The 27972-nt window shown below is 35.8% G+C and overlaps 1 protein-coding gene across 1 annotated transcript; it reads left to right on the top strand.

Annotated features, from left to right (window-relative positions):
- Positions 1-27785, top strand: LOC121385459 (heparanase-like). Its single transcript, XM_041516154.1, has 10 exons — positions 1-349; positions 1428-1603; positions 4259-4432; positions 6235-6412; positions 10577-10627; positions 13065-13265; positions 15091-15205; positions 20610-20725; positions 23121-23267; positions 27137-27785. Exons 1-10 carry the CDS (start codon positions 144-146, stop codon positions 27348-27350), a joined length of 1578 nt encoding a protein of 525 aa, XP_041372088.1. The 5' UTR covers positions 1-143; the 3' UTR covers positions 27351-27785.
- The last annotated feature ends 187 nt before the right edge of the window (positions 27786-27972 follow it).

Genomic DNA, 27972 nt, shown 5'->3' with positions numbered 1-27972 from the left:
TCATGTCAACATCCGGTCAGTCGGTAAAACGAAACTGGCGTTGACAAAGTCGATAAGTAGGCCTAACTATTAATTTCGGTTATTCATTTTCTTTGTTAACAGCTTTTGGGATACATCGTGCTGTTTTTATACCGACTGTCATCATGCACACACAGTCATTAAACTTTAATCTCGTATTAGTTTGTGTTCTGTTTTCCGCCGATCAGAGTGTTAAAACAAAATCAAGTTTGCTAGATGTTTTCGTCAAAGTCCATACCGACAGAGCTGTTCAGGTCGTTGATGATCGATTTGTTGGTGTTACGTTAGATACAAGTTTAATTGCTGATGGTTGGGGAAAATTTAATTTCACGTAAGTCAACCTTTTTTTTCAATCTAATTAAAATTAGCTCCACTATTACATGTAGATCCAGTACTACTGGCAGTAGAGCTGATTTTAATCGGATTGCCTTTTTTTTTTTTTTTACTAAATAGGCTAATTAAATGAATAAGAGTAATATAACAAAAATAAATATTAGTATTTTGATTAATATTATTATATTAAAATTAAAGTTAGAATACTTACAATACTCCAAAATTGGACATAACACACATAGAAACTTTTTATTATATAACTTGTGAAATATCTTAAAATATCAGTGAAATAAAAGTGTTATCAGTCACTGAGTGACAATAACACATTTTAGATGAACATTTCACTATTTCACTCTAAAATGTGTTATCGTCACTGTAGAAAGTGTTATCATAACTGTAAGAAAGATGGAACTATTTTGCTGCTGGTGTTTTAAAAATAAAGGTAAATTGCCAAAAGTTATATAATAAATTGAAAATTTCATGATTTTTGTCAAATATGATTTATATCTCATCTCGTGAAGTTTGCAATCATATCACACTCGTCGCACAAGTGTGACTCATGAGATATGATTGCAAACTTCACGAGATGAGATATAAATCATATTTGACAAAAAACATGAAATATCCTCTATTACTTTTATATATATATTGTTATTATAGTTAATTTTTACATAAAATTTTAATCCAATATATATGTTGTTGAACAGAGTGTGGGGTGATGGGTGAACGTAGGGGCCACTTTTCCCTTTTTTGTGCTAAGAATGCTGGAAATGTACATATTTGAACCCACTTTAACAGGTTCCAAGTTAGTGCAGGGTGCAAATTAAGTCAATACTTTTCATAATGTGCAGGGCTAGTTGCTTTGCTCTATTTAGCAATTTTAAAATGTGGGCAAATGAAATTATTTCGCCAAACTAAAATAAAATTCGCCAACTGCTTTCAAAATTTGCAATGAATACTGGTATTTTATGCAAAATATTTTGGTTATTTCAGGTTATTTAAATTTTGAATTTGTGTAGGCCTGTAGTATTGGTGTTGTCTACTTAATACCTGTTCATGCGTCAATTGATTTTCAGCTCTCAGAAGTTGATTAATCTGGCTAGGGAACTGAGTCCCACGTTTGTCCGAGTGGGCGGGACTGCTGCGGATAGACTGGTCTTTGACCCGCTGAAGAACACCGTCAATAAAGCTAACAGCTACCCACTGGATGATGATGGCTCGGTGCAGTTCTTAAGAAAGTTTTACATGTCAGGTAACATTCTCTATAAGAAAGTTTTACATGTCAGGTAACATTCTCTATAAGAACGTTTTACATGTCAGGTAGCATTCTCTATAAGAACGTTTTACATGTCAGGTAACATTATCTGAAAAAAAGTTGTTACATGTTAGTTAACATTCTCTAAAAGAAAGTTTTACATGTCAGGTAACATTCTCTAAAAAGTAAGTTTTACATATTAGTTAACATTCTCTAACAGAAAGTTTTACATGTCAGGTAACATTCTCTAAAAGAAAGTTTTACATGTCAGGTAACATTCTCTAAAAGAAAGTTTTACATGTCAGGTAACATTCTCTAAAAAGTAAGTTTTACATGTTAGTTAACATTCTCTAACAGAAAGTTTTACATGTCAGGTAACATTCTCTAACAGAAAGTTTTACATGTCAGGTAACATTCTTTACAAGAAGGTTTTACATGCCAGGTAACATTGTCTAACAGAAAGTTTTACATGTTGGGTAACATTCTCTAACAGAATTACTGTATGAATTTCTTAACCCTACCCGTAAAACTAACCCATTTTCTTTCTGAGGGAGGCCCCCATACACCCTGTCGACTGTGGTTGCATTCAGCAAATATTCAGTTCCATAGCACCATACGCAAAGATGTCTTTCTGGCAGAAACCCTGACGCCAGCTAACGCTGTCTAAGAGAAAGATTTACATGTCATATATAAGAATTGCAATATATAGTGGTATATATCGTTCAGGATGCTTTACTAATTATCATTGCTCATGCATGCAGTTTTTATGGAACATTTCACTTCAGTGCATTTCCAATGGACCTTTTTTACATGCACATCTAGTGTCACATCCTTTCAGAATCTTGCAACCACATGTATCTAAATCACAGCAAGCTTTTGGTGCCACATGTATAGTATACAGGACTGGCTGTCTTTAACAAACGTCCATCCCCACCCTCTGGAGTGTGTGTGTAACTTTTAGTCATGCTCATATATACCACAGAGGTTTCGAGTATGTCTGTCCCGGGTTCCGCCTCTGGATAGCCAAGAGCCCAACCCAAGACAGATCCCGTCTGGAGTGGATGCATTGTGTTCAATCTGTTAATTGGTGGACCTATTCCAGCTTGGTATGCATTGCAACTCATGTTGACTGCTGCAGTAACGCATCCTGGGTTTGTGGAATGGTTTCTATTGTCTTCCCCTTTTAGCAGTACATCACCTTCCTTGCTTTGTCAGCATGTTTTAGATTGCTCGTCTGTAAAGCACTCCAGTAGCTGGAAGCATTGAGCATCCTTATCTATTAATGTATAAGGGTTGAGAATGATGTAGATAAAAGTATGGGTTACAACAGGGTAGCAGTTTCTTGCACCGAAGGCTGTCGTTGAACCTTATTTAAAAAAAAAAAATGAAAAAAAAATGGAGGTAGTGTCACAACCTTAGAGCTAGGGACAGGAATGTATCTTTACCCAAGACATCATATATGCCATTGATGTATCAATTGAAAAGTATTTTCTTTCACCAAAGGCAAATCAAATACTCCCATTTTAATTCAGGATAATCAAATGGTAAAAGAGACAAAATTAAGAGGAATTTACTAATTAATGAGTATAAACATGGAGGACTTAAAATTATTGATCCTTTATCATTTTGCAGATACTTAAAGGTAACATGGTTAAAAAGAATAATAACATCAGATGGTTTGTGGCAAAAGTTGACAAAGACAATATTACTTGACTTTGGAAGTTTAGACCTTTTTTCATTTCAGAAAAAACTATTACTTAAGATATCAAAATGTGTCCAAAATTTATTCTGGAAAGATGTAATCAATAATTATGCATTACTACAGGAAAATGAATTTCAAAATGAAAACCAATTTATACAAACCTCACTACTAAATTTTATTCCACCTAAATTAATCAAACAGTTCCTACATTGGTATGAAAAGGGTCTAAAATCCGTATGTGATTTATTTACACTGAATGGTATGATAAAGAGATTCATAAGAGTTAAAAATGAATATAACCTAAATGGTAATTATTTACTATACTTTAAAATACTTTCATATATCCCAAAAAATTGGTTACGCAAAATAAAAGGACTTATGTTAACTTTGGAAACCCCAGATAATGACAATATTTTAAAAAGAATGCAAAAATTGAAAAGCTGTAAATTTATTTACTATTTATATATAAAATCAAAAGTGTTTTCTACATTACATATTGCGAATAAATGGTCACAAAAACTTAATACAAATATTACTGAAGGTCATTTGTTAAAATGTTTTGAAATTATAAAAGAAATTATAAAATTATAAAACCCCTGACAACTGGTGTAACAAAGGCCATGGTATGTACTATCCTGTCTGTGGGATGGTGCATATAAAAGATCCCTTGCTGCTAATCGAAAAGAGTAGCCAATGAAGTGGTGACAGCGGGTTTCCTACCTCAATATCTGTGTGGTCCTTAACCATATGTCTGACGTGATATAACCGTAAATAAAATGTTGAGTGTGTCGTTAAATATTAAAACATTTCCTTCCTTCCTTTTCGTTAAAAGCACGAAACTTTGCACATATATACTATGACTCATTACAAGTATCTTCCTTCCTTCCTAAACCAAAAGTGCACAATAGTTGTGTTATCTGCGTCACTGATGATGTCTGTGATATTTACAGCTAAGGACTGGGACCTCCTGAACACGTTCACCACCGAGGTCGGCTGGGATCTCATCTTTGACCTGAACGTTCTCCTCAGGAAGCATGGACGGTGGAATCCCAGCAACGCGGTCCAGTTGCTCACGTACTCCATAACAAGAGGATACAACGTGGCTGGCTTTGAACTGGGAAATGGTAAGCATGGTCCCAGAACTGACAGTGGTGGATCCAGAAAATCCATTTAGGGGGTGGACCCCAATGACATGAGGCGAAATGCCAAGGGAACTTTGGGGGAGGTTTGGAGGGGGGGGGGTGAAAATTAATATATGTACATAATAAAATTATAACTGTTGCAAAATTTAGGGAGCCTGGTCCCCTGGGGTCCCCTAGATCTACCTCTGACTGATATGGGGCAGGGGTGGGGGAGGCAGTAGAAATATTGTTTCAAGCCTGGTGTGTGGCTATGATAAAAACATGGTTTAAATATGTTATTTTGGCAGTGGTTTGTGTGTGGGGTGGGGGGGGTTACTGTGCTCACCCCTCCCATATGATCAGTTCTCATACAGCCCAGGGGTGGATGCAGCAGTTTTCAGGGAGGAAGTGACTATTCAAAAAGGGCACCTACATGTACATTATTCAGAGAGGGGAGTGCAACATTTGAAAAGGGCATTTATATTTTTAAAAAAGAAAAAAGTCCACTAACATGCATATACATGGCAATACTTCCCAAAACACCAAACTGACAAAGCTATTGCATGCTTCTCACCAAACAGATAAATTGTTTGTATTCATATGCTAAATATCAGATTTTTGTAAAAAAGATTATGGGGGGCACTTCAAAATGCACAACCACACACCCTATTCCTGGATCCACACCTTCAGCCCTATGATATTATTTTCTCATAACAAGCAGGTTGTAGCTCAGTGCTAAAGTGTCAGTCTAAGATGTAACAGGCCATAGGATCGAATCCTCTGAATGGAAGCTATGGTCAGTGCTTAATTTAATTACTTGTTTATCAACAATACCTTGGTAGCTTAGTGGTATAGCTGTCAGCATTAATGCTAGTAGGTGCAGTACTGGATGTGAATCACTGACTGGGCATGTTTTAATGACAGGACATTTCATTTCAACTTATTTTTGTGCTTATATCCAGTTAAGGTTCAAGCACACTGTCCTGGGCACACACCTCAGCTATCTGAGCTGTCTGTCTAGGACAGTGGGTTAGTTGTTAGTTGGTTAGTGGTTAGTGAGAGAGAAGAGGGTGTAGTGGCCTTACACCTACCCATTGAGCCCTTAAGAACTCGCTCTGGGTTGGAGTTGGTACTTGACTGCGAACTCTGTACCTACCAGCCTGTAGTCCGATGGCTTAACCACAACACTGCCAAGGCCAGTCCAAATTATATAATGTGAATGGCACCATACTATGAAAACTTTGTCTGCACCATGTTAAAACAAGAATCGGGACAAGAATCGGGACAGAATTATATAATGTCAATCTGTGAATTGCACTGCACTATGAAAAGTTTGTCTACACCATGTCTAAACAAGGGCAAAATAATAATATACGGTTTTCTCTTAATACTGAAAAAGCACTTTTGAACTTAAAAGAGCAGTTTTTATTTTTTGTACTCAGGGCTAGTGGCTTCCCCTCCCCCAAGGGAACATTTTTATCAGTTATCGCATTGCGATTCGCTACACAAGTTTGCGAGATCACGATACAGTTCTAAAATATTAAATTGTAAAACATTGAATTCTAATTAACAATCAATATTCAATTGATCAGAAACTGTCACCATGCAGTCCATACTTTAAAAACAAGATGTTTCTTCACCCTTGACTAAATATACAGCCCTGAGAAGACATTCTACTTTAAAAAAAAAAAAAAAAAACCCCACACAATTTAAAAAAAAAGGTGTTACAATTTATTTTTATAGACAAATTAAATTTTTATTTCCCAAATTATTTGTTTCATTCTGTTTTTATTTTTTTATTACAGAACCAGATTCTTTTCACCATGTGTTTAATGTGACAGTAACTCCTCAACAGCTAGCCGATGACGTGTTCACCTTGCAGAATATTTTAAGAAAGAAATTTCCTTACTTCAAGTCAAGCCTTGTCGTTGGTCCAGACACCACCCAAGTTAAAAAGAAACGTAGCTATGAATATTTGCAACAGTAAGTCAAAATAATATAAGTTGCAGACGCATCATGAGGGTTTTATGGATTTTTATACCCTCTGTATGTTCCTGCTCCCCAAGCATACAGAGGGTAGAAAAATCCATCAACCCCTCGTGATGCTTCTACAACGAATTTATCTTGCCGATATGTTTACTTACAAGATTTTCTTCAAACACATCCAGGTGCATTAATAATGTTAAAAAAAAAAAAATTCAATAGCAACATCATGTACCCAGTTTAATGTTATTGTAAGGAGATGTAAAGTGACGTCATTGGAATACTGATGCCATTCAAATTCAAAATTAGCTGTATTATTACAATGCTCGCTTTTCTTCAATTTCATTTTCCGAGTGGTTGGCAAATTGTTTTGACAGTCATGCTTTATTTATGTTGGTAGCAGACAAACTTTTTCATGGTGCATTAATATAATAACAACAGTCCGATGTTACAGGTGGGGTGTAAGAGATTTGACTCCGCCTACGCGGGGTATAAGGGTTTTGTCCAAGGCAATTCGAGTACTTTATGTGAAGGTGAGATAAAGCTTTTTAAACTAAATGCATAGGTGTACAGGGGCTTTTAATATTCTTTTGAGAGGGGTATAAGGGTTTAGTTCAAGGCAATTCGTGTACTTTATGTGAAGGTGAGATAAAGCTTTTTAAACTAAATGCATAGGTGTACAGGGGCTTTTAATATTCTTTTGAAAGGGGTATAAGGGTTTTGTCCAAGGCAATTCGAGTACTTTATGTGAAGGTGAGATAAAGCTTTTTAAACTAAATGCATAGGTGTACAGGGGCTTTTAATATTCTTTTGAGAGGGGTATAAGGGTTTTGTCCAAGGCAATTCGAGTACTTTATGTGAAGGTGAGATAAAGCTTTTTAAACTAAATGCATAGGTGTACAGGGGCTTTTAATATTCTTTTGAGAGGGAGAGCAGTCAGTGGTGTGGTGTTTTCTGATTTTATTATGAAAATTATTAAATTACAGGCAAGTGTTCAGAAATTATACAGAGGGACCGTCTAGACTGTGGCAAGATAAGTCTTGGAGTTGGATCATGCTCTCCATGAAAATACATTTTAAAAAAGGAAATTTGCTTTGAGTTTGGGTAGTGTGAGGGTGATGGTGATCGGGGTGTGAAATGGGGATAACACAATCACATCCCCCTACCAAGGGTCCCTGACTGCTTTTAAATGGATGAATATTCTGTGTGACACATTCAAATGGGTATTGTCAAGTGGTCTCATGGGGAAGTGGGCTGCTAAATACAGGTCAAAGAATACTTTTTCTTACACACCCGTTGGTGAGAACACCATGCATTATTTTTGATAACACATGGGTTGTTAACACACAAATGTGTATTAACAATTTCATGACATATGACTGGCTGCTCCTAGGTTATGACCAGGTCACCAGTGCCAAGCAGCCAGTGAAAAGCAACACGGTGGAAATAGATTACATTGTGACGTATAGTTCATATGTCTGTGACGTGTAAGTTCGCTACAAATGCAACGGCTGTAAATAACTTTTAGTCCAAAAAGATGTTAAAACCTGGTATTTGCGGATATGTAAGAAATAGAATAATACATTTGTGTCCGTTAGATACCATTTATCTCACAACTCGTTGTTTAAAAACGTATCAAACTCGCTTTCACTCGTTAGATACATTTTAAAACAACTCGTTGTGAGATAAATGGTATCTAACGGTCACTCATGTATTAATCTCTATATATCACTGGCTGATAAATACAGGTCAAAGAAATCAAATACTTTATGTTACTGGAGAGCTAAGGAAAGTAAAAAAAAAGAAGTGTTTTGTTTAACGACACCACTAGAGCCAGTTGATTTATTGGTCGTGAAACATTTGGTAATTTTGACATATAGTCTTAGACAAGAAACCTGTTACATTTTTCCATTAGTAGCAAGGGGACTTTTATATGCTCCATCCCACACACAGTGGTGGATCCAGAAAATCCATTTAGGGGGGCCCAATGAATTGAGGTGGAATGCCAAGGGAACTTTGAGGGAGGTTTGGATGGGGATCGTAAAAAAATGAAAATTAATATATTATAAAATTATAACTGTCACAAACTGTCCCTCTGGATCCACCTCTGACACAAGATAGCACATACCATGGCCTTTGATATACCAGTCGTGGTGCACTGGCTGAAATGAGAAATAGCCCAATGGGCCCACCGATGGGGATCGACCCCAGACTGACCGTGTATCAAGGAAAGAGATATTTGTTTAATGACACCCAGCTCATTTTAAATTATGCCTCTTTTGGTTATTTCAACAATTTGTCAAAGAGAAAGAGAAAGAAAGGAAACCAACTGCCCCCACATAGGCTACTTCTATTGATAATTATAACTTAATGCAGCAGTTGTCTTTTATGTGTACTTTCCTATAGACAGGACAGTACATTCCACAGCCTTTGATGTACCAGTTGTGGCTCCCTGTTTGGGACTGGAAAACCTGAGAGTCCATAAAAGGCAATTGATACTGCACCTCGGGCACTGAGTTTAGTTGACATGCAGTGTAAATAGAGAATAATACATGAGTGACCGTTAGATACAATTTATCTTACAATGAGTTGTTTTAAAATGTATCTAACAAGCAAAAGCAAGTTTGATACGTTTCTAAACAATGAGTTGTTAGATAAATATATATCCCTGTCCCGAGTCAGACCCCCGATCCTATCGGAGGCGTGTTCGAAACCCTAGTGGTTTATGGACATGTTAAACCAGTTAATAAGTAAGTAAGTAAGTAAGATAAATATGGTATCTAACAGACACAAATGTATTATTCTACTTCTTACATATCCTCCAAGATAAATGCCTAACTAAGTATATTACCTGGAGAGGCTAATTAACAGAGACGGAGTTGTACTCTATTAGATGATTTGGGACAATGATATTTCATTTCATTTCAGCTTATATCCAATTAAGGTTCAAGCACGCTGCCATTGGCACACACCTCAGTTATCTGGGCTGTCTGTCCAGGACAGTGGGTTAGTTGTTAGTGGTTAGTGAGAGAGAAGAAGGTGTAGTGGTCTTACACCTACTCATTGAGTCGTTAAAACTCGCTCTTGGGTGGGACCCTGTAGGTTCAAGCATGCTGTTCTGGACATACATATAAGCTATCTGGGCTGTCTGTCCAGGACAGTGAGTTATTAGTTGGTTAGTGGTTAGTGAGAGAGAAGAGGGTGTGGCGGTCTTACACCTACCCATTGAGTCGTAGGGGACATGTATTGCTTTAGCAGTACTCTCAGAATTTTTTTATTTTGTTGTTGTATTTGATCATGAAACATGTACCGAGTACTCAGTTAACTAGTAAATACTTCAAGCTAGCAAAAAGGTTTGTTTTGTTTTAACGACACCACTAGAGCACAGTGATTAATCAATCATCGGCTATTGAATGTCAAACATTTGATAATTCTGACATACAGCCATCAGAGGAAACCTGCTACATTTTTTCTAATGGAACAAGCGATCTTTTATATGCACCATCCCACAGACAGGATAGCACATACCACATGGAACGAGAAATAGCCCCATGAGCTCACCGACGGGAATCGATCCGAAACCGACCGCGAATCAAGCAATCACTTTACCACTGGGCTACGTATCCACCCCCACACACCCCAGTTAACTAGTAAATACTTCAAGCTAGCAATGTTTGATTAACTGGTATTTCTTGCACCAGCCAGTGCAACACGACTGGTATATCAAAGGCCATGGTATGTGCTATCCTGTCTATGGGATGGTGCATATAAAAGATCCCTTGCTGCCAATCGAAAAGAGTAGCCCATGAAGTGGCAACAGCGGGTTTCCTCCTTCTTTAACCTTGATAAACTGGTATTTCTCGCTCCAGCCAATGCAACACGACTGGTATATCAAAGGCCGTGGTATGTGCTATCCTGTCTATGGGATGGTGCATATAAAAGATCCCTTGCTGCCAATCGAAAAGAGTAGCCCATGAAGTGGCGACAGCGGGTTTTCTCCTTGTTTAACCATATGTCTGACGCCATATAACCGTAAATAAAATGTGTTGAGTGCGTCGTTAAATATTTAAAAAAAATGATTAACTGGATTGATCAGAACATCACTAAATGTCCGGTGTGTGTGTGTGTGTTTTTAAAATCTAATATTCTTAGTTTATTTTGCAGGTTTCTACAGAGTGAACCAGGTCAGAAAGTGGATGCAGCTACTTGGCACCAGTAAGCATCAATATATAGATGTAAATTCATCGTCATTCTTTCTTTTTCATTTATTCATTTCAACTTATTTTCGTGCTTATATTCAGTTAAGGTTATAATTAAATTTGAATCATACTTACTAAGACAGCAGACTTGCACATAAAAATATTTTTAACTCAAAGCCAAATAAATAATTTTTACAACATTCATATTGGGTCTTTATTTCTAGAATAAGATGCTTACAGGCCTATAGGTATGACATCTGGAGTGGGGAAGGCACAGTCTAGTTTGGTGGGGGGGGGGGGGGGGGGGAGGGAATAAGCCAGATTTTAATCTGTATACGGAATAGAAAAACTCACATACAATTGTGGGGGGAGGAAGGGGGGCGGGCACAGGCCTCTTCCCCAGGTTCCTACAGGGGGAGAAGGGGCGGGCAAAGGCCTGGCTTACATCGTGTTAATAATTTTATTCATTATTAAATATTTTTAATTTTCTAATTAATTAATGAAATAAGCAAAATAAACACTACTCCTCTTATATTTTGTTCAGTGCACAATAGCATATATACTGAATATATACTAACAAAATATACTGTAACATTAGTACACTGTAGCTGAAATCAGTTGACAATTAACAGTTGCTAATTTAAGCTATATGTATATTTTGCCTGCACATGGAAATTGTGCTTTGCCAAGTAACACGGTTTCACTACTCAACACCCCTCAGAACAATACGTGTGAACTGTGAAAAAGCGGTGTGCAACAAACTGCAACATGAATATTAGTAGCTGGACATAGCACCAATAAACACAACCACAGATTTGTAACAATGTAAAATTAAAAATATTTGATCTTACAACATTTATACTGTTATTTTATTTATTATTATTTTAAAATACATGTATAAACAAATGAAACACATACATGTATCGGCATTCAGACAATTTTCTGCAGTTAAGAATAAGATAGACTGTCCACAAGTAATTTGTAAAGTTTACCATTTGTTATAATCTGGAAGTGGGGCTCTGTTGGATAATCGGGATGACGTTATTTCATAATGAATGTGATGGATATTTAATTATAATAACAGGCAAGCGGAGAATATTGATGAATGTTAAATACATTAGAGGGGAGGTGAGGTGGTCTTAGCATTACAAAGTTAGGAGGGTAGGAGGTATTAAAATGCCAAATTTTGTATTACCTAATTGTTGAATGGCCTGAATACAAGGAAGAATAAAAAAGACTGAAGGAAAAGCTAGTACATTGTAGTTTTTTTAAGGACTCTGTTATTTCTTTTACATGTACGTTCATCGGCGCATACGTTTGTGGATGATTTTTGTTTTGTTCATACCCAAATGACAGACAATGCTTATAATTAAATTTAAAGTAACTTACTTACTATAATAATGTCAAAAATTCGTATTTTATTTTGAATTATGTTTTGTCCTTATAAACAATAATGCTCAATAAGAAGAAGTACCAATATAAAATGACGACATCAGGTATGACGTCATCAGGTATGACGTCATCAGGTATGACGTCATCAGGTATGACGACATCAGGTATGACGACATCAGGTATGACGTCATCAGATATGACGTCATCAGGTATGACATTCTCTGACGATGTAACTTTTACGTTCATCGAGAAATGAATAAACTCCCATTGCTATTGTTGGACCAATGGGATGACATCATATTGTAATGAATGTAATAGAAATTTAATTACACCATAAAGAATATAGCTCTGAGAATGTACAAAATACACAGGTAACTACATTATGTTGTGTACAGTCCTCGAAATTTGCCGCAGCAGTCGGTAATGCCGTCGCGAAAGCTATCGCAAAATTGATCGCAAAATTTCTCTCAACTCTTTCCAATTACTGATCCAAGAAAAAGCATTTATAATCTAGTGTGGCCCATTTTTTCCTCAATTAATATGAATCTTGTTTATTCCAGTATAGAAGCGTACTAAAGTAAAGATGAGATGTCATCTTTCAGCATATTATTACTGCTGTGGATCATAGATGAATAATTTTGACAGCATTAATCTTTTCTTTAAAATTGCTGCCATAGTGCTGATGTAAAATTGTTTTGCGACGGCACCTAACTGCCGTAGCAAACTTGTCCGAATTTCAATGGCTGTGTGTATAAGCTTGCATCATTGAAATATGATATTGTTTGTTTCTGTTTCTTAGTTACTATGTGAACGGTCTGATTGTTACATTATGTAGTGTACAGGCTTGCATCATTGAAATATGTTATTGTTTATTTCTATTTCTTTAGTTACTATGTGAACGGTCGGATTGCTACATTATGTAGTGTACAGGCTTGCATCATTGAAATATGATATTGTTTATTTCTGTTTCTTAGTTACTATGTGAACGGTCTGATTGTTACATTATGTAGTGTACAGGCTTGCATCATTGAAATATGATATTGTTTATTTCTGTTTCTTAGTTACTATGTGAACGGTCGGATTGCTACACTTCAGGATTTTATAGATCCATCAATACTGGAAAGTTTGAAAAGCGAGATAATATTAGCAACAGATCTGACACGACGTGTTGCTATGGGAACCCCTGTGTGGCTGGGTGAGACGTCGTCGGCGTATGGAGGGGGAGCGAAAGGCCTGTCCGATGTCTATGTAGCAGGTTTCATGTACGTACTGCCAGAACAAAGACTTTGTAGTTTAAACTGAAATATTGTTAAAGATACTTCTTTTTTAAAATATGCTGTTCTACTTCTAAGCAAAACTAGGGTGGAATGTAGCCCAGTGGTAAAGTGCTCGCTTGATGTGCGGTTGGTCTAGGATCGATCCCCGTCGGTGGGCCCATTGGGCTATTTCTTGTTTCAGCCAGTGCATCACGACTGGTATATCACAAGTCGTGGTATGTGCTACCCTGTCTGTGGGATGGTGCATATAAAAGATCCCTTGCTACTAATGAAAAAGTGTAGTGGGCTCCCTCTCTAAGACTATATGTCAGAATTACCAAATGTTTCACATTCAAAAGCCGATGATTAATACATCAATGTGCTCTAGTGGTGTCATTAAACAAGTCATACTTCTAAGCAAAACTATTAGTAGCTTGCTTAGAATATTCATATATCTGAGTTGTTTGTCTTCCTGTTAAAAGAAGTTGCATGTATCATATGTCAGATATTAAACAGGTGTTGATTAATCCATCTGCTGGGGTGTCATTAAGAAGTTGGTAAAGCTGTATATGTATCATATGTCCGATACTAAATGGGTGTTGATTAAACCATGTGCTGGGGTGTCATTGAGAACTTGGTAAAGTTGCATGTATCATATGTCCGATATTAAACAGGTGTTGATTAATCCATCTGCTGGGGTGTCATTAAGAAGTTGGTAAAGCTGTATATGTATCATATGTCCGATACTAAATGAGTGTTGATTAAACCATGTGCTGGGGTGTCATTGAGAACTTGGTAAAGTTGCATGTATCATATGTCAGATATTAAACAGGTGTTGATTAATCCATCTGCTGGGGTGTCATTAAGAAGTTGGTAAAGCTGTATATGTATCATATGTCCGATACTAAATGGGTGTTGATTAAACCATGTGCTGGGGTGTCATTGAGAACTTGGTAAAGTTGCATGTATCATATGTCAGATATTAAACAGGTGTTGATTAATCCATCTGCTGGGGTGTCATTAAGAAGTTGGTAAAGCTGTTAATGTATCATATGTCCGATACTAAATGAGTGTTGATTAAACCATGTGCTGGGGTGTCATTGGGAACTTGGTAAAGTTGCATGTATCATATGTCAGATATTAAACAGGTGTTGATTAATCCATCTGCTGGGGTGTCATTAAGAAGTTGGTAAAGCTGTATATTTATCATATGTCCGATACTAAATGGGTGTTGATTAAACCATGTGCTGGGGTGTCATTGAGAACTTGGTAAAGTTGCATGTATCATATGTCCGATATTAAACAGGTGTTGATTAATCCATCTGCTGGGGTGTCATTAAGAAGTTGGTAAAGCTGTATATGTATCATATGTCCGATACTAAATGGTGTTCATTTAAACCATGTGCTGGGGTGTCGTTGAGAACTTGGTAAAGTTGCATGTATCATATGTCCGATACTAAATGGGTGTTGATTAAACCATGAGCTGGGGTGTCATTGAGAACTTGGTAAAGTTGCATGTATCATATGTCAGATACTAAATGGGTGTTGATTAAACCATGTGCTGGGGTGTCATTGAGAACTTGGTAAAGCTGTATGTATCATGTCAGATACTAAATGGGTGTTGATTAATCCATGTGCTGGGGTGTCACTGAGAACTTGGTAAAGTTGCATGTATCATGTCAGATACTAAACAGGTGTTGATTAATCCATGTGCTGGGGTGTCACTGAGAACTTAGTAAAGTTGCATGCATCATATGTCAGATACTAAACAGGTGTTGATTAAACCATGTGCTGGGGTGTCACTGAGAAAATTCCCTTCCTTTGTTCTAAGGTGGCTGGACAAGCTGGGTCTGTCGGCGCTGTTTGGTCTGAAGCGAGTGTTGAGACAGAGTTTCTACAAGGGATTGTATTCTCTTCTCGATTACCACACACTCGATCCGAACCCGGTGAGTCAGGAATCGGACACTGTACTCAGTGACTGTACTGTTAATCAGAATAGTACTGTAATTTGAAGTGGAACGGTACTTGAATAAACTTATGTAGTTTGAATCAAACACTGTAAATCATAGGGCGGAACGTAGCCCAGTGGCACAGCGCTCGCTCGTTGCGCGGTCGGTGTGGGATCGATCTCCGTCTGTGGGCCCATTGGGCTATTTCTTGTTCCAGCCAGTGCACCACAACTGGTATATCAAAGGCTGTGGTATGTACTACTCTGTCTGTGGGGTGATGCATATAAAAGACCCCTTGCTGCTAATCGAAAAGAGTAGCCCATGAAGTGGCAACAGCGGGTTTCCTCTCTCAATATATGTGTGGTCCTTAACCATATGTCTGACACCATATAACTGTAAATAAAATGTGTTGAGTGCGTCGTTAAATAAAACATTTCTTTCTTTCTTTCTGTAAATCATTTACTATAACTTGAATCAGATACTGTACTTTAAATCAAATACTCTATTTTGAATCAAATAGTGTAATTTAACTTATATTATTTAAAATATAGTGACCTCCAAAAGTAACTTAAATTGATAAATATTGTTTCTAATCGAAAAGAACCAATCTAGAAACAACCGTACAAACACTTTGCATATAACACGAAGCTCTGATACTTTCATATCCTAGCCATACAGTTTGTTGTTTTTCTATAACACAATTTCAAGCCTTGTAAAATTTCTTTTGGGTGTCAGTATACATCCCCAATTTGCTGTCATGGTCATGGAGTGAAATGTCTGAGCTATCTCTGTTAATTTGCTGTCATGATCATACAGTATAATGTCTGAGCTATCTCTGTTAATTTGCTGTCAGGGTCATACAGTATAATGTCTGAGCTATCTCTGTTAATTTGCTGTCATGGTCATACAGTATAATGTCTGAGCTATCTCTGTTAATTTGCTGTCATGGTCATACAGTATAATGTCTGAGCTACATGTATCTCTGTTAATTTGCTGTCATGGTCATGGAGTGAAATGTCTGAGCTATCTCTGTTAATTTGCTGTCATGGTCGTGGAGTGAAATGTCTGAGCTATCTCTGTTAATTTGCTGTCATGGTCATACAGTATAATGTCTGAGCTACATGTATCTCTGTTAATTTGCTGTCATGGTCATGGAGTGAAATGTCTGAGCTATCTCTGTTAATTTGCTGTCATGGTCATGGAGTATAATGTCTGAGCTATCTCTGTTAATTTGCTGTCATGGTCATGGAGTATAATGTCTGAGCTATCTCTGTTAATTTGCTGTCATGGTCATGGAGTATAATGTCTGAGCTATCTGTTAATTTGCTGTCATGGTCATACAGTATAATGTCTGAGCTATCTCTGTTAATTTGCTGTCATGATCATACAGTATAATGTCTGAGATATCACTGTTAATTTGCTGTCATGGTCATGGTGTATAATGTCTGAGCTATCTCTGTTAATTTGCTGTCATGGTCATGGAGTATAATGTCTGAGCTATCTCTGTTAATTTGCTGTCATGGTCATGGAGTATAATGTCTGAGCTATCTGTTAATTTGCTGTCATGGTCATACAGTATAATGTCTGAGCTATCTCTGTTAATTTGCTGTCATGGTCATACAGTATAATGTCTGAGCTATCTCTGTTAATTTGCTGTCATGGTCATACAGTATAATGTCTGAGCTATCTCTGTTAATTTGCTGTCATGATCATACAGTATAATGTCTGAGATATCACTGTTAATTTGCTGTCATGGTCATGGTGTATAATGTCTGAGCTATCTCTGTTAATTTGCTGTCATGGTCATGGAGTATAATGTCTGAGCTATCTCTGTTAATTTGCTGTCATGGTCATGGAGTATAATGTCTGAGCTATCTGTTAATTTGCTGTCATGGTCATACAGTATAATGTCTGAGCTATCTCTGTTAATTTGCTGTCATGGTCATGGAGTATAATGTCTGAGCTATCTCTGTTAATTTGCTGTCATGGTCATGGAGTATAATGTCTGAGCTATCTGTTAATTTGCTGTCATGGTCATACAGTATAATGTCTGAGCTATCTCTGTTAATTTGCTGTCATGGTCATGGAGTATAATGTCTGAGCTATCTCTGTTAATTTGCTGTCATGGTCATGGAGTATAATGTCTGAGCTATCTGTTAATTTGCTGTCATGGTCATACAGTATAATGTCTGAGCTATCTCTGTTAATTTGCTGTCATGGTCATGGAGTATAATGTCTGAGCTATCTCTGTTAATTTGCTGTCATGGTCATGGAGTATAATGTCTGAGCTATCTGTTAATTTGCTGTCATGGTCATACAGTATAATGTCTGAGCTATCTCTGTTAATTTGCTGTCATGGTCATACAGTATAATGTCTGAGCTATCTCTGTTAATTTGCTGTCATGGTCATGGAGTATAATGTCTGAGCTATCTCTGTTAATTTGCTGTCATGGTCATATCTCTGAGTATAATGTCTGAGCTATCTGTTAATTTGCTGTCATGGTCATACAGTATAATGTCTGAGATATCTCTGTTAATTTGCTGCCATGATCATACAGTATAATGTCTGAGCTATCTCTGTTAATTTGCTGTCATGGTCATGGAGTATAATGTCTGAGCTATCTGTTAATTTGCTGTCATGGTCATACAGTATAATGTCTGAGCTATCTCTGTTAATTTGCTGTCATGATCATACAGTATAATGTCTGAGATATCACTGTTAATTTGCTGTCATGGTCATGGTGTATAATGTCTGAGCTATCTCTGTTAATTTGCTGTCATGGTCATGGAGTATAATGTCTGAGCTATCTCTGTTAATTTGCTGTCATGGTCATGGAGTATAATGTCTGAGCTATCTGTTAATTTGCTGTCATGGTCATACAGTATAATGTCTGAGCTATCTCTGTTAATTTGCTGTCATGGTCATGGAGTATAATGTCTGAGCTATCTCTGTTAATTTGCTGTCATGGTCATGGAGTATAATGTCTGAGCTATCTGTTAATTTGCTGTCATGGTCATACAGTATAATGTCTGAGCTATCTCTGTTAATTTGCTGTCATGGTCATGGAGTATAATGTCTGAGCTATCTCTGTTAATTTGCTGTCATGGTCATGGAGTATAATGTCTGAGCTATCTGTTAATTTGCTGTCATGGTCATACAGTATAATGTCTGAGCTATCTCTGTTAATTTGCTGTCATGGTCATGGAGTATAATGTCTGAGCTATCTCTGTTAATTTGCTGTCATGGTCATGGAGTATAATGTCTGAGCTATCTGTTAATTTGCTGTCATGGTCATACAGTATAATGTCTGAGCTATCTCTGTTAATTTGCTGTCATGGTCATGGAGTATAATGTCTGAGCTATCTCTGTTAATTTGCTGTCATGGTCATGGAGTATAATGTCTGAGCTATCTGTTAATTTGCTGTCATGGTCATACAGTATAATGTCTGAGCTATCTCTGTTAATTTGCTGTCATGATCATACAGTATAATGTCTGAGATATCACTGTTAATTTGCTGTCATGGTCATGGTGTATAATGTCTGAGCTATCTCTGTTAATTTGCTGTCATGGTCATGGAGTGAAATGTCTGAGCTATCTCTGTTAATTTGCTGTCATGATCATACAGTATAATGTCTGAGCTATCTCTGTTAATTTGCTGCCATGATCATACAGTATAATGTCTGAGCTATCTGTTAATTTGCTGTCATGGTCATACAGTATAATGTCTGAGATATCTCTGTTAATTTGCTGCCATGATCATACAGTATAATGTCTGAGCTATCTCTGTTAATTTGCTGTCATGGTCGTGGTGTATAATGTCTGAGCTATCTCTGTTAATTTGCTGCCATGATCATACAGTATAATGTCTGAGCTATCTGTTAATTTGCTGTCATGGTCATACAGTATAATGTCTGAGCTATCTCTGTTAATTTGCTGTCATGGTCATGGTGTATAATGTCTGAGCTATCTCTGTTAATTTGCTGTCATGGTCATACAGTATAATGTCTGAGCTATCTCTGTTAATTTGCTGTCATGGTCATACAGTATAATGTCTGAGCTATCTCTGTTAATTTGCTGTCATGGTCATACAGTATAATGTCTGAGCTATCTCTGTTAATTTGCTGTCATGGTCATGGTGTATAATGTCTGAGCTATCTCTGTTAATTTGCTGCCATGATCATACAGTATAATGTCTGAGCTATCTCTGTTAATTTGCTGTCATGGTCATGGAGTATAATGTCTGAGCTATCTCTGTTAATTTGCTGTCATGGTCATGGTGTATAATGTCTGAGCTATCTCTGTTAATTTGCTGTCATGGTCATGGAGTATAATGTCTGAGCTATCTCTGTTAATTTGCTGTCATGATCATACAGTATAATGTCTGAGCTATCTCTGTTAATTTGCTGTCATGGTCATGGTGTATAATATCTGAGCTATCTCTGTTAATTTGCTGTCATGGTCATGGAGTGAAATGTTTGAGCTATCTCTGTTAATTTGCTGCCATGATCATACAGTATAATGTCTGAGCTATCTCTGTTAATTTGCTGTCATGGTCATGGTGTATAATGTCTGAGCTATCTCTGTTAATTTGCTGTCATGGTCATGGAGTGAAATGTTTGAGCTATCTCTGTTAATTTGCTGTCATGGTCATGGAGTGAAATGTCTGAGCTATCTCTGTTAATTTGCTGGCATGGTCATACAGTATAATGTCTGAGCTATCTCTATTAATTTGCTGCCATGGTCATACAGTATAATGTCTAAGCTATCTCTGTTAATTTGCTGCCATGATCATACAGTATAATGTCTGAGCTATCTCTGTTAATTTGCTGTCATGGTCATGGTGTATAATGTCTGAGCTATCTCTGTTAATTTGCTGCCATGATCATACAGTATAATGTCTGAGCTATCTCTGTTAATTTGCTGTCATGGTCATACAGTATAATGTCTGAGCTATCTCTGTTAATTTGCTGTCATGGTCATACAGTATAATGTCTGAGCTATCTCTGTTAATTTGCTGTCATGGTCATACAGTATAATGTCTGAGCTATCTCTGTTAATTTGCTGTCATGGTCATGGTGTATAATGTCTGAGCTATCTCTGTTAATTTGCTGGCATGGTCATACAGTATAATGTCTGAGCTATCTCTATTAATTTGCTGCCATGGTCATACAGTATAATGTCTGAGCTATCTCTGTTAATTTGCTGCCATGATCATACAGTATAATGTCTGAGCTATCTCTGTTAATTTGCTGCCATGGTCATGGAGTGAAATGTCTGAGCTATCTCTGTTAATTTGCTGTCATGGTCATACAGTATAATGTCTGAGCTATCTCTGTTAATTTGCTGTCATGGTCATGGTGTATAATGTCTGAGCTATCTCTGTTAATTTGTTGTTTCAGGATTACTGGTTGACCTTGCTGTACAAGCGTCTAGTGGGCAGTGCTGTGTTCAACGCGACCTCCACTGACCAGTCCATCGCATTCCGGGTGTACGCTCACTGTACTAAAACACACAAGTACGTGCTTCACCACCACATACAGTGAAATCTCTGTGAATAAGGCTATTTCTCGTTCCAGCCGTTGCACCACAGCTGGTATATCAAAGGTTGTTCTGTTTTTGGGATGGTACATATAAAAGATCTCTTGCTACTAATGGTTTCCTCTCTAAGACTATATGAAGTGGTGGATCCAGAAAATCCATTTCGGGGGCCCAATGACATGAGACAGAATGCCAAGGGAACTTTGGTGGAGGTTTGGAAATTAAAATTAATATATAATAAAATTATAACTGTCACAAAATATGGGGGGGGGGGGGACCAAGAACAGCCTGTGTATTAATATATTAGTACACATTAGGAATAGCACCCTGTGTATTAATATACCAGTACACATTAGCAATAACACCCTGTGTATTAATATACCAGTACACATTAGGAATAGCACCCTGTGTATTAATATACCAGCACACATTAGCAATAGCACCCTGTGTATTAATATACCAGTACACATTAGCAATAACACCCTGTGTATTAATATACATATTAACAATAACACCATAGTATTAATATACCAGTACACATTAGCAATAACACCATGTGTATTAATATACCAGTACACATTAACAATAACACCCTGTGTATTAATATACATATTAACAATAACACCATAGTATTAATATACCAGTACACATTAGCAATAACACCATGTGTATTAATATACCAGTACACATTAGCAATAACACCATGTGTATTAATATACCAGTACACATTAACAATAACACCCTGTGTATTAATATACATATTAACAATAACACCATGTGTATTAATATACCAGTACACATTAGCAATAGCACCCTGTGTATTAATATACCAGTACACATTAGCAATAGCACCCTGTGTATTAATATACCAGCACACATTAGAAATAGCACCCTATGTATTAATATACCAGCACACATTAGCAATAACACCCTGTGTATTAATATACCAGCACACATTAGCAATAACACCATGTGTATTAATATACCAGTACACATTAGCAATAACACCCTGTGTATTAATATACCAGTACACATTAGCAATAACACCATGTGTATTAATATACCAGTACACATTAGCAATAACACCATGTGTATTAATATACCAGTACACATTAACAATAACACCCTGTGTATTAATATACATATTAACAATAACACCATGTGTATTAATATACCAGTACACATTAGCAATAGCACCCTGTGTATTAATATACCAGTACACATTAGCAATAGCACCATAGTATTAATATACCAGTACACATTAGCAATAACACCCTGTGTATTAATATACCAGTACACATTAGGAATAGCACCCTGTGTATTAATATACATATTAACAATAACACCATGTGTATTAATATACCAGTACACATTAGCAATAGCACCCTGTGTATTAATATACCAGCACACATTAGGAATAGCACCCTGTGTATTAATATACCAGTACACATTAGCAATAGCACCCTGTGTATTGATATACCAGTACACATTAGCAATAGCACCATAGTATTAATATACCAGCACACATTAGGAATAGCACCCTGTGTATTAATATACCAGTACACATTAGGAATAGCACCCTGTGTATTAATATACCAGTACACATTAGCAATAGCACCCTGTGTATTAATATACCAGTACACATTAGCAATAGCACCCTGTGTATTAATATACCAGTACACATTAGGAATAGCACCATAGTATTAATATACCAGTACACATTAGGAATAGCACCCTGTGTATTAATATACCAGTACACATTAGGAATAGCACCCTGTGTATTAATATACCAGCACACATTAGCAATAGCACCCTGTGTATTAATATACCAGTACACATTAGGAATAGCACCCTGTGTATTAATATACCAGTACACATTAGCAATAGCACCCTGTGTATTAATATACCAGCACACATTAGGAATAGCACCATAGTATTAATATACCAGTACACATTAGGAATAGCACCCTGTGTATTAATATACCAGTACACATTAGGAATAGCACCCTGTGTATTAATATACCAGTACACATTAGCAATAGCACCCTGTGTATTAATATACCAGTACACATTAGCAATAGCACCCTGTGTATTAATATACCAGTACACATTAGCAATAGCACCATAGTATTAATATACCAGTGCACATTAGCAATAGCACCATAGTATTAATATACCAGTGCACATTAGCAATAGCACCCTGTGTATTAATATACCAGTACACATTAGCAATAGCACCCTGTGTATTAATATACCAGTACACATTAGCAATAGCACCATAGTATTAATATACCAGTGCACATTAGCAATAGCACCATAGTATTAATATACCAGTACACATTAGCACTAACACTGTGTGTATTTGTTTTCAGTGTGTGGGGTTACCCTGCAGGCAGTGTGACTCTGTACGTGTTGAATCTACACAGTGAATCGGTCAACATGTCGCTTCCACAGTTTGATGACCAGGAGGTTGACTTGTTTCTGTTGACTCCAGATGGTGACCAGTCCCTGAAATCTCGGTATGTAAATAGAGAATAACTAGTTAATGACGTCGGATATCTGCTTTATCCTGTAAAGGTAAAAATGGGAAATTGCATGAGACTCTGCCGAGCAGAATTTCTCATTCGGCCTGAACAGGATAAAGCAGATATCCGACGTCAATATCTAGTTAATATTTTTATCCTGCAGACCATAAACATTAAGGGGAAAAGCTGTTATTTCTGTTATTTCTGCCACAATGTACGATGACCAAGAGGTCAAATGAACAATTTTGTACTGTAGCTATGCTTGTGACGTCAAAAGTCATAATCTGCTAGTATACATTTATGACTTTGCTTTAATTGGTCATCATAATCTGTCAAAAGAAACAGTGGTTGCAGGATAAATAAATATAAAGTGGGATAAGTTCAGACAAAACGTTTGTCGCTATATTGGTTTTTACGCTGTACATTAAACAGAAAGATATTTGTGTTAAAAAATGTATCCAGCAAACACATTGTTTTGATTAAAATACTCTTAGTCTAATGGTTTGACTGCACAATGTCATGTTCTTCTTTGGTTTTTTTCTACTTTCTTTCAAAGTCATGTCATATATAATACCCTCTTTTCCCCAGTTTGATTGTTATTAAAATTTGTGTACAAATTTTATAGGTATAAATTACTATTATTTTATAATTAAGTAATTGTCGCCATTATATTGTATGTATATAGGAGAGGGCCTAGTAAGTTGGCAAACTTGTGTCCAATGATGTTGTTGCTTATGCAAAAAAATATGTTTTCAGTCAGTTAAACTGAATGACCACCTTGGGAACCAGTGTAGATAGGTTGGAAAGCATCATTTGACTTCATACTCAATCAGTTTGAGATATTTAACAGTCATTGTTCTTTATATTCATTTTTTATGGGTTTAAATTACTCTTTTCTTTTCAAATTGTTCAGATGCAGTGATAATTATTAAACTAAAGTTGTTCAGATGCAGTGATTATTATTAAACTAAAAGTGTTCAGATAATTATTAAACTAAAAGTGTTCAGATAATTATTAAACTAAAAGTGTTCAGATAATTATTAAACTAAAGTTGTTCAGATGCAGTGATTATTATTAAACTAAAAGTTTTCAGATAATTATTAAACTAAAAGTTTTCAGATAATTATTAAACTAAAGTTGTTCAGATGCAGTGATTATTATTAAACTAAAAGTGTTCAGATAATTATTCAACTAAAAGTGTTCAGATAATTATTCAACTAAAAGTGTTCAGATAATTATTAAACTAAAATTGTTCAGATGCAGTGATTATTATTAAACTAAAAGTGTTCAGATAATTATTAAACTAAGTGTTCAAATAATTATTAAACTAAAAGTGTTCAGATAATTATTAAACTAAAAGTGTTCAGATAATTATTAAACTAAAGTTGTTCAGATGCAGTGATTATTATTAAACTAAAAGTTTTCAGATAATTATTAAACTAAAAGTGTTCAGATAATTATTAAACTAAAGTTGTTCAGATGCAGTGATTATTATTAAACTAAAAGTGTTCAGATAATTATTCAACTAAAAGTGTTCAGATAATTATTCAACTAAAAGTGTTCAGATAATTATTAAACTAAAATTGTTCTGATGCAGTGATTATTATTAAACTAAAAGTGTTCAGATGCAGTGATAATTATTAAACTAAAAGTGTTCAGATAATTATTAAACTAAAGTTGTTCAGATGCAGTGATTATTATTAAACTAAAAGTTTTCAGATAATTATTAAACTAAAAGTGTTCAGATAATTATTAAACTAAAGTTGTTCTGATGCAGTGATTATTATTAAACTAAAAGTTTTCAGATAATTATTCAACTAAAAGTGTTCAGATAATTATTAAACTAAAAGTGTTCAGATAATTATTAAACTAAAATTGTTCTGATGCAGTGATTATTATTAAACTAAAAGTGTTCAGATGCAGTGATAATTATTAAACTAAAAGTGTTCAGATAATTATTAAACTAAAGTTGTTCAGATGCAGTGATTATTATTAAACTAAAAGTGTTCAGATAATTATTCAACTAAAAGTGTTCAGATAATTATTCAACTAAAAGTGTTCAGATAATTATTAAACTAAAATTGTTCTGATGCAGTGATTATTATTAAACTAAAAGTGTTCAGATGCAGTGATAATTATTAAACTAAAAGTGTTCAGATAATTATTAAACTAAAGTTGTTCAGATGCAGTGATTATTATTAAACTAAAAGTGTTCAGATAATTATTCAACTAAAAGTGTTCAGATAATTATTCAACTAAAAGTGTTCAGATAATTATTAAACTAAAATTGTTCTGATGCAGTGATTATTATTAAACTAAAAGTGTTCAGATGCAGTGATAATTATTAAACTAAAAGTGTTCAGATAATTATTAAACTAAAGTTGTTCAGATGCAGTGATTATTATTAAACTAAAAGTGTTCAGATAATTATTAAACTAAAAGTGTTCTGATGCAGTGATTATTATTAAACTAAAAGTGTTCAGATAATTATTAAACTAAAATTGTTCAGATGCAGTGATAATTATTAAAGATACATTCCCGAGTTTGCTGCACTTTTTAAGATGTTATCGACTAACAGAGACTTTTTAACAATTGTAATTACATATCAAATGTATTTTTCTGCATAAAATATTAGCAGCTGTATATTAAATGTGTGTCTGATCGTTCTAATATTTGTACTAGGTTAAATTTCATCTTATTTCCTAAAATATAGTTTTTTCGTACGTACGAAATTATTTGAAGACAAAATCCAGTTTGGGCTAATTCTTACAAATATTAAGACGACCAGAATCACATTTAATATACAGACACTGATATTATAAACAAGAAAATATATTTAATATGTAAGTTTAATCGTAGAAATATTTTATTAGTCGGAAACATCTTACAATGCAGCAAACTCGGGAATGTCCCTTTAAACTAAAAAAAAACGATGTCGTGACACTGACCTCCATAATTAGATTGTAATAAATTACAAGGAAGATAATTGAAGCACAAACTTGTTCACAAAAATATAAATATGATTTTAATATTTTCATTGTAACTAAAATATAGTTCACTGAATATCACTTTATGGTGTCTGTAGATCTACATATTATTTCATAGCTATTAGGTATTATATATATTTTTATTTTTTTTACATTTTTCAATGCAGGGAACATGTTTTTAAAAATCTTAGATTAGCGATATTTCTAGTCAAATGAAAATTGATTAGCAACTACTGTTTAATGTTTTAAAAGTTTGTAGCGATCTCTGAAACTTGAGTAGCAAATCACGATGCGACACTGAACAAAATGTTCCCTGCAATGAAAGAAGGAAATGTTTTATTTAACGATGCACTCAACACGTTATTTACGGTTATATGGTGTCAGACATATGGTTACGGACCACACAGTTATTATGGGCTACTCTTTTTGATTCATTTCATTTCATTTCAGCTTATGTATTTTCGTGCTTATATCCAATATATTCAAGCATGCTGTCCTGGGCACACAACTCAGCTATCTGAGCTGTCTGTCTAGGACAGTGGGTTAGTTTGTTAGTTTGTTAGTGGATAGTGAGAGAGAAGAGGGTACCTACCCATTGAGCCCTTAAGAACTCACTCTGGGTGAGAGCCGGTACCGGGCTGCAACCCTGTACCTTCCAGCCTGTAGTCCGATGGCTTAACCACGACACCACCGAGGCTGGTTTCTTTTTGATTAACAGCAAGGGATCTTTTATATGTACCCTTGCTGTTAATCGAAAAGAGTAGCCCATGATGTGGTGACAGCGGGTTTCCTCTCTCAATAACTGTGTGGTCTTTAACCATATAATTCATATAATTCAATATTTTTTGCTAATTTTATATCTTTTAAATTTTTCAGATTTGTTCTGTTAAATGATAAAAGACTGGAATTAACTGCAGACAGTAAACTGCCTGTGTTAGAGCCACAGAAACTTCACAGCAGTGTTATATTTCCCGCGTTCTCGTTCGGGTTTGTTGTGGTACCACAGGCTCAGGTTAAATCTTGTCAAACACTGAGCAACATCTCTGTGGAAAAAGAAAGAAGGAGAGATGATTTTGTACTTTCTAAATAATATTTTTAAATGTTATTCAGGGGCGTAGCATGATCTGGACCGAGGGGTGTGTGGGGGGGGGGGGGGGGGGGTTCGAATATGAACCAAGCGGACCCTCTTTCTATTTTGTTTTTGCACCACCAGAAACTCCATATGTATAAACCTGTATGTTTTAATTCTGAAAGCGGACCATTTGCTTCAGCTTCCGAACCCCCCCCCAGCCTACGCCCCTGTTATTAGTAATATATACACATATCAATATGTTTGTTAACTGATCATACAGGGACTGTTCTAGGGAAAGGGTGCAGTGTTTTCAAAGGGCCCCTACAGTAGCCTATTCGCGAAGAGGGTTCAGTGTTTAAATGGGACACTTCATATTTTAGAAAAGTTTTTTTTGTTTAACGACACCACTAGAGCACATTGATTAATTAATCATTGGCTATTGGATGTCAAACATTTGGTAATTCTGACTCGTAGTCATCAGAGGAAACCCGCAACATTTTTCCATTAGCAGCAAGGGATCTTTTACATGCACTTTCCCACAGACAGGAAAGCACATACCACTGCCTTTGACCAGTGTGGTGCACTGGTTGGAACGAGAAAAACCAATCAGTTAAATGGATCCACTGAGGTGGTTCGATCC

This window comes from Gigantopelta aegis, chromosome 11, assembly GCF_016097555.1.
Source record: "Gigantopelta aegis isolate Gae_Host chromosome 11, Gae_host_genome, whole genome shotgun sequence".
NCBI lineage: Eukaryota > Metazoa > Mollusca > Gastropoda > Neomphalida > Peltospiridae > Gigantopelta > Gigantopelta aegis.
Note: the sequence above shows the minus strand (reverse complement) of the source record. Positions and strands in the feature narration are given on the sequence as shown.

What these genes read in the sequence shown, in the direction of transcription:
- LOC121385459 (XM_041516154.1), top strand. Translation starts at nt 144, where the DNA reads ATGCACACACAGTCATTAAACTTTAATCTCGTATTAGTTTGTGTTCTG. An exon ending in GATGCAGCTACTTGGCACCA is followed by an intron (nt 10,628 to 13,064) that starts GTAAGCATCAAT and finishes TCTGTTTCTTAG; the next exon opens with TTACTATGTGAACGGTCGGA. An exon ending in CACTGTACTAAAACACACAA is followed by an intron (nt 20,726 to 23,120) that starts GTACGTGCTTCA and finishes ATTTGTTTTCAG; the next exon opens with TGTGTGGGGTTACCCTGCAG.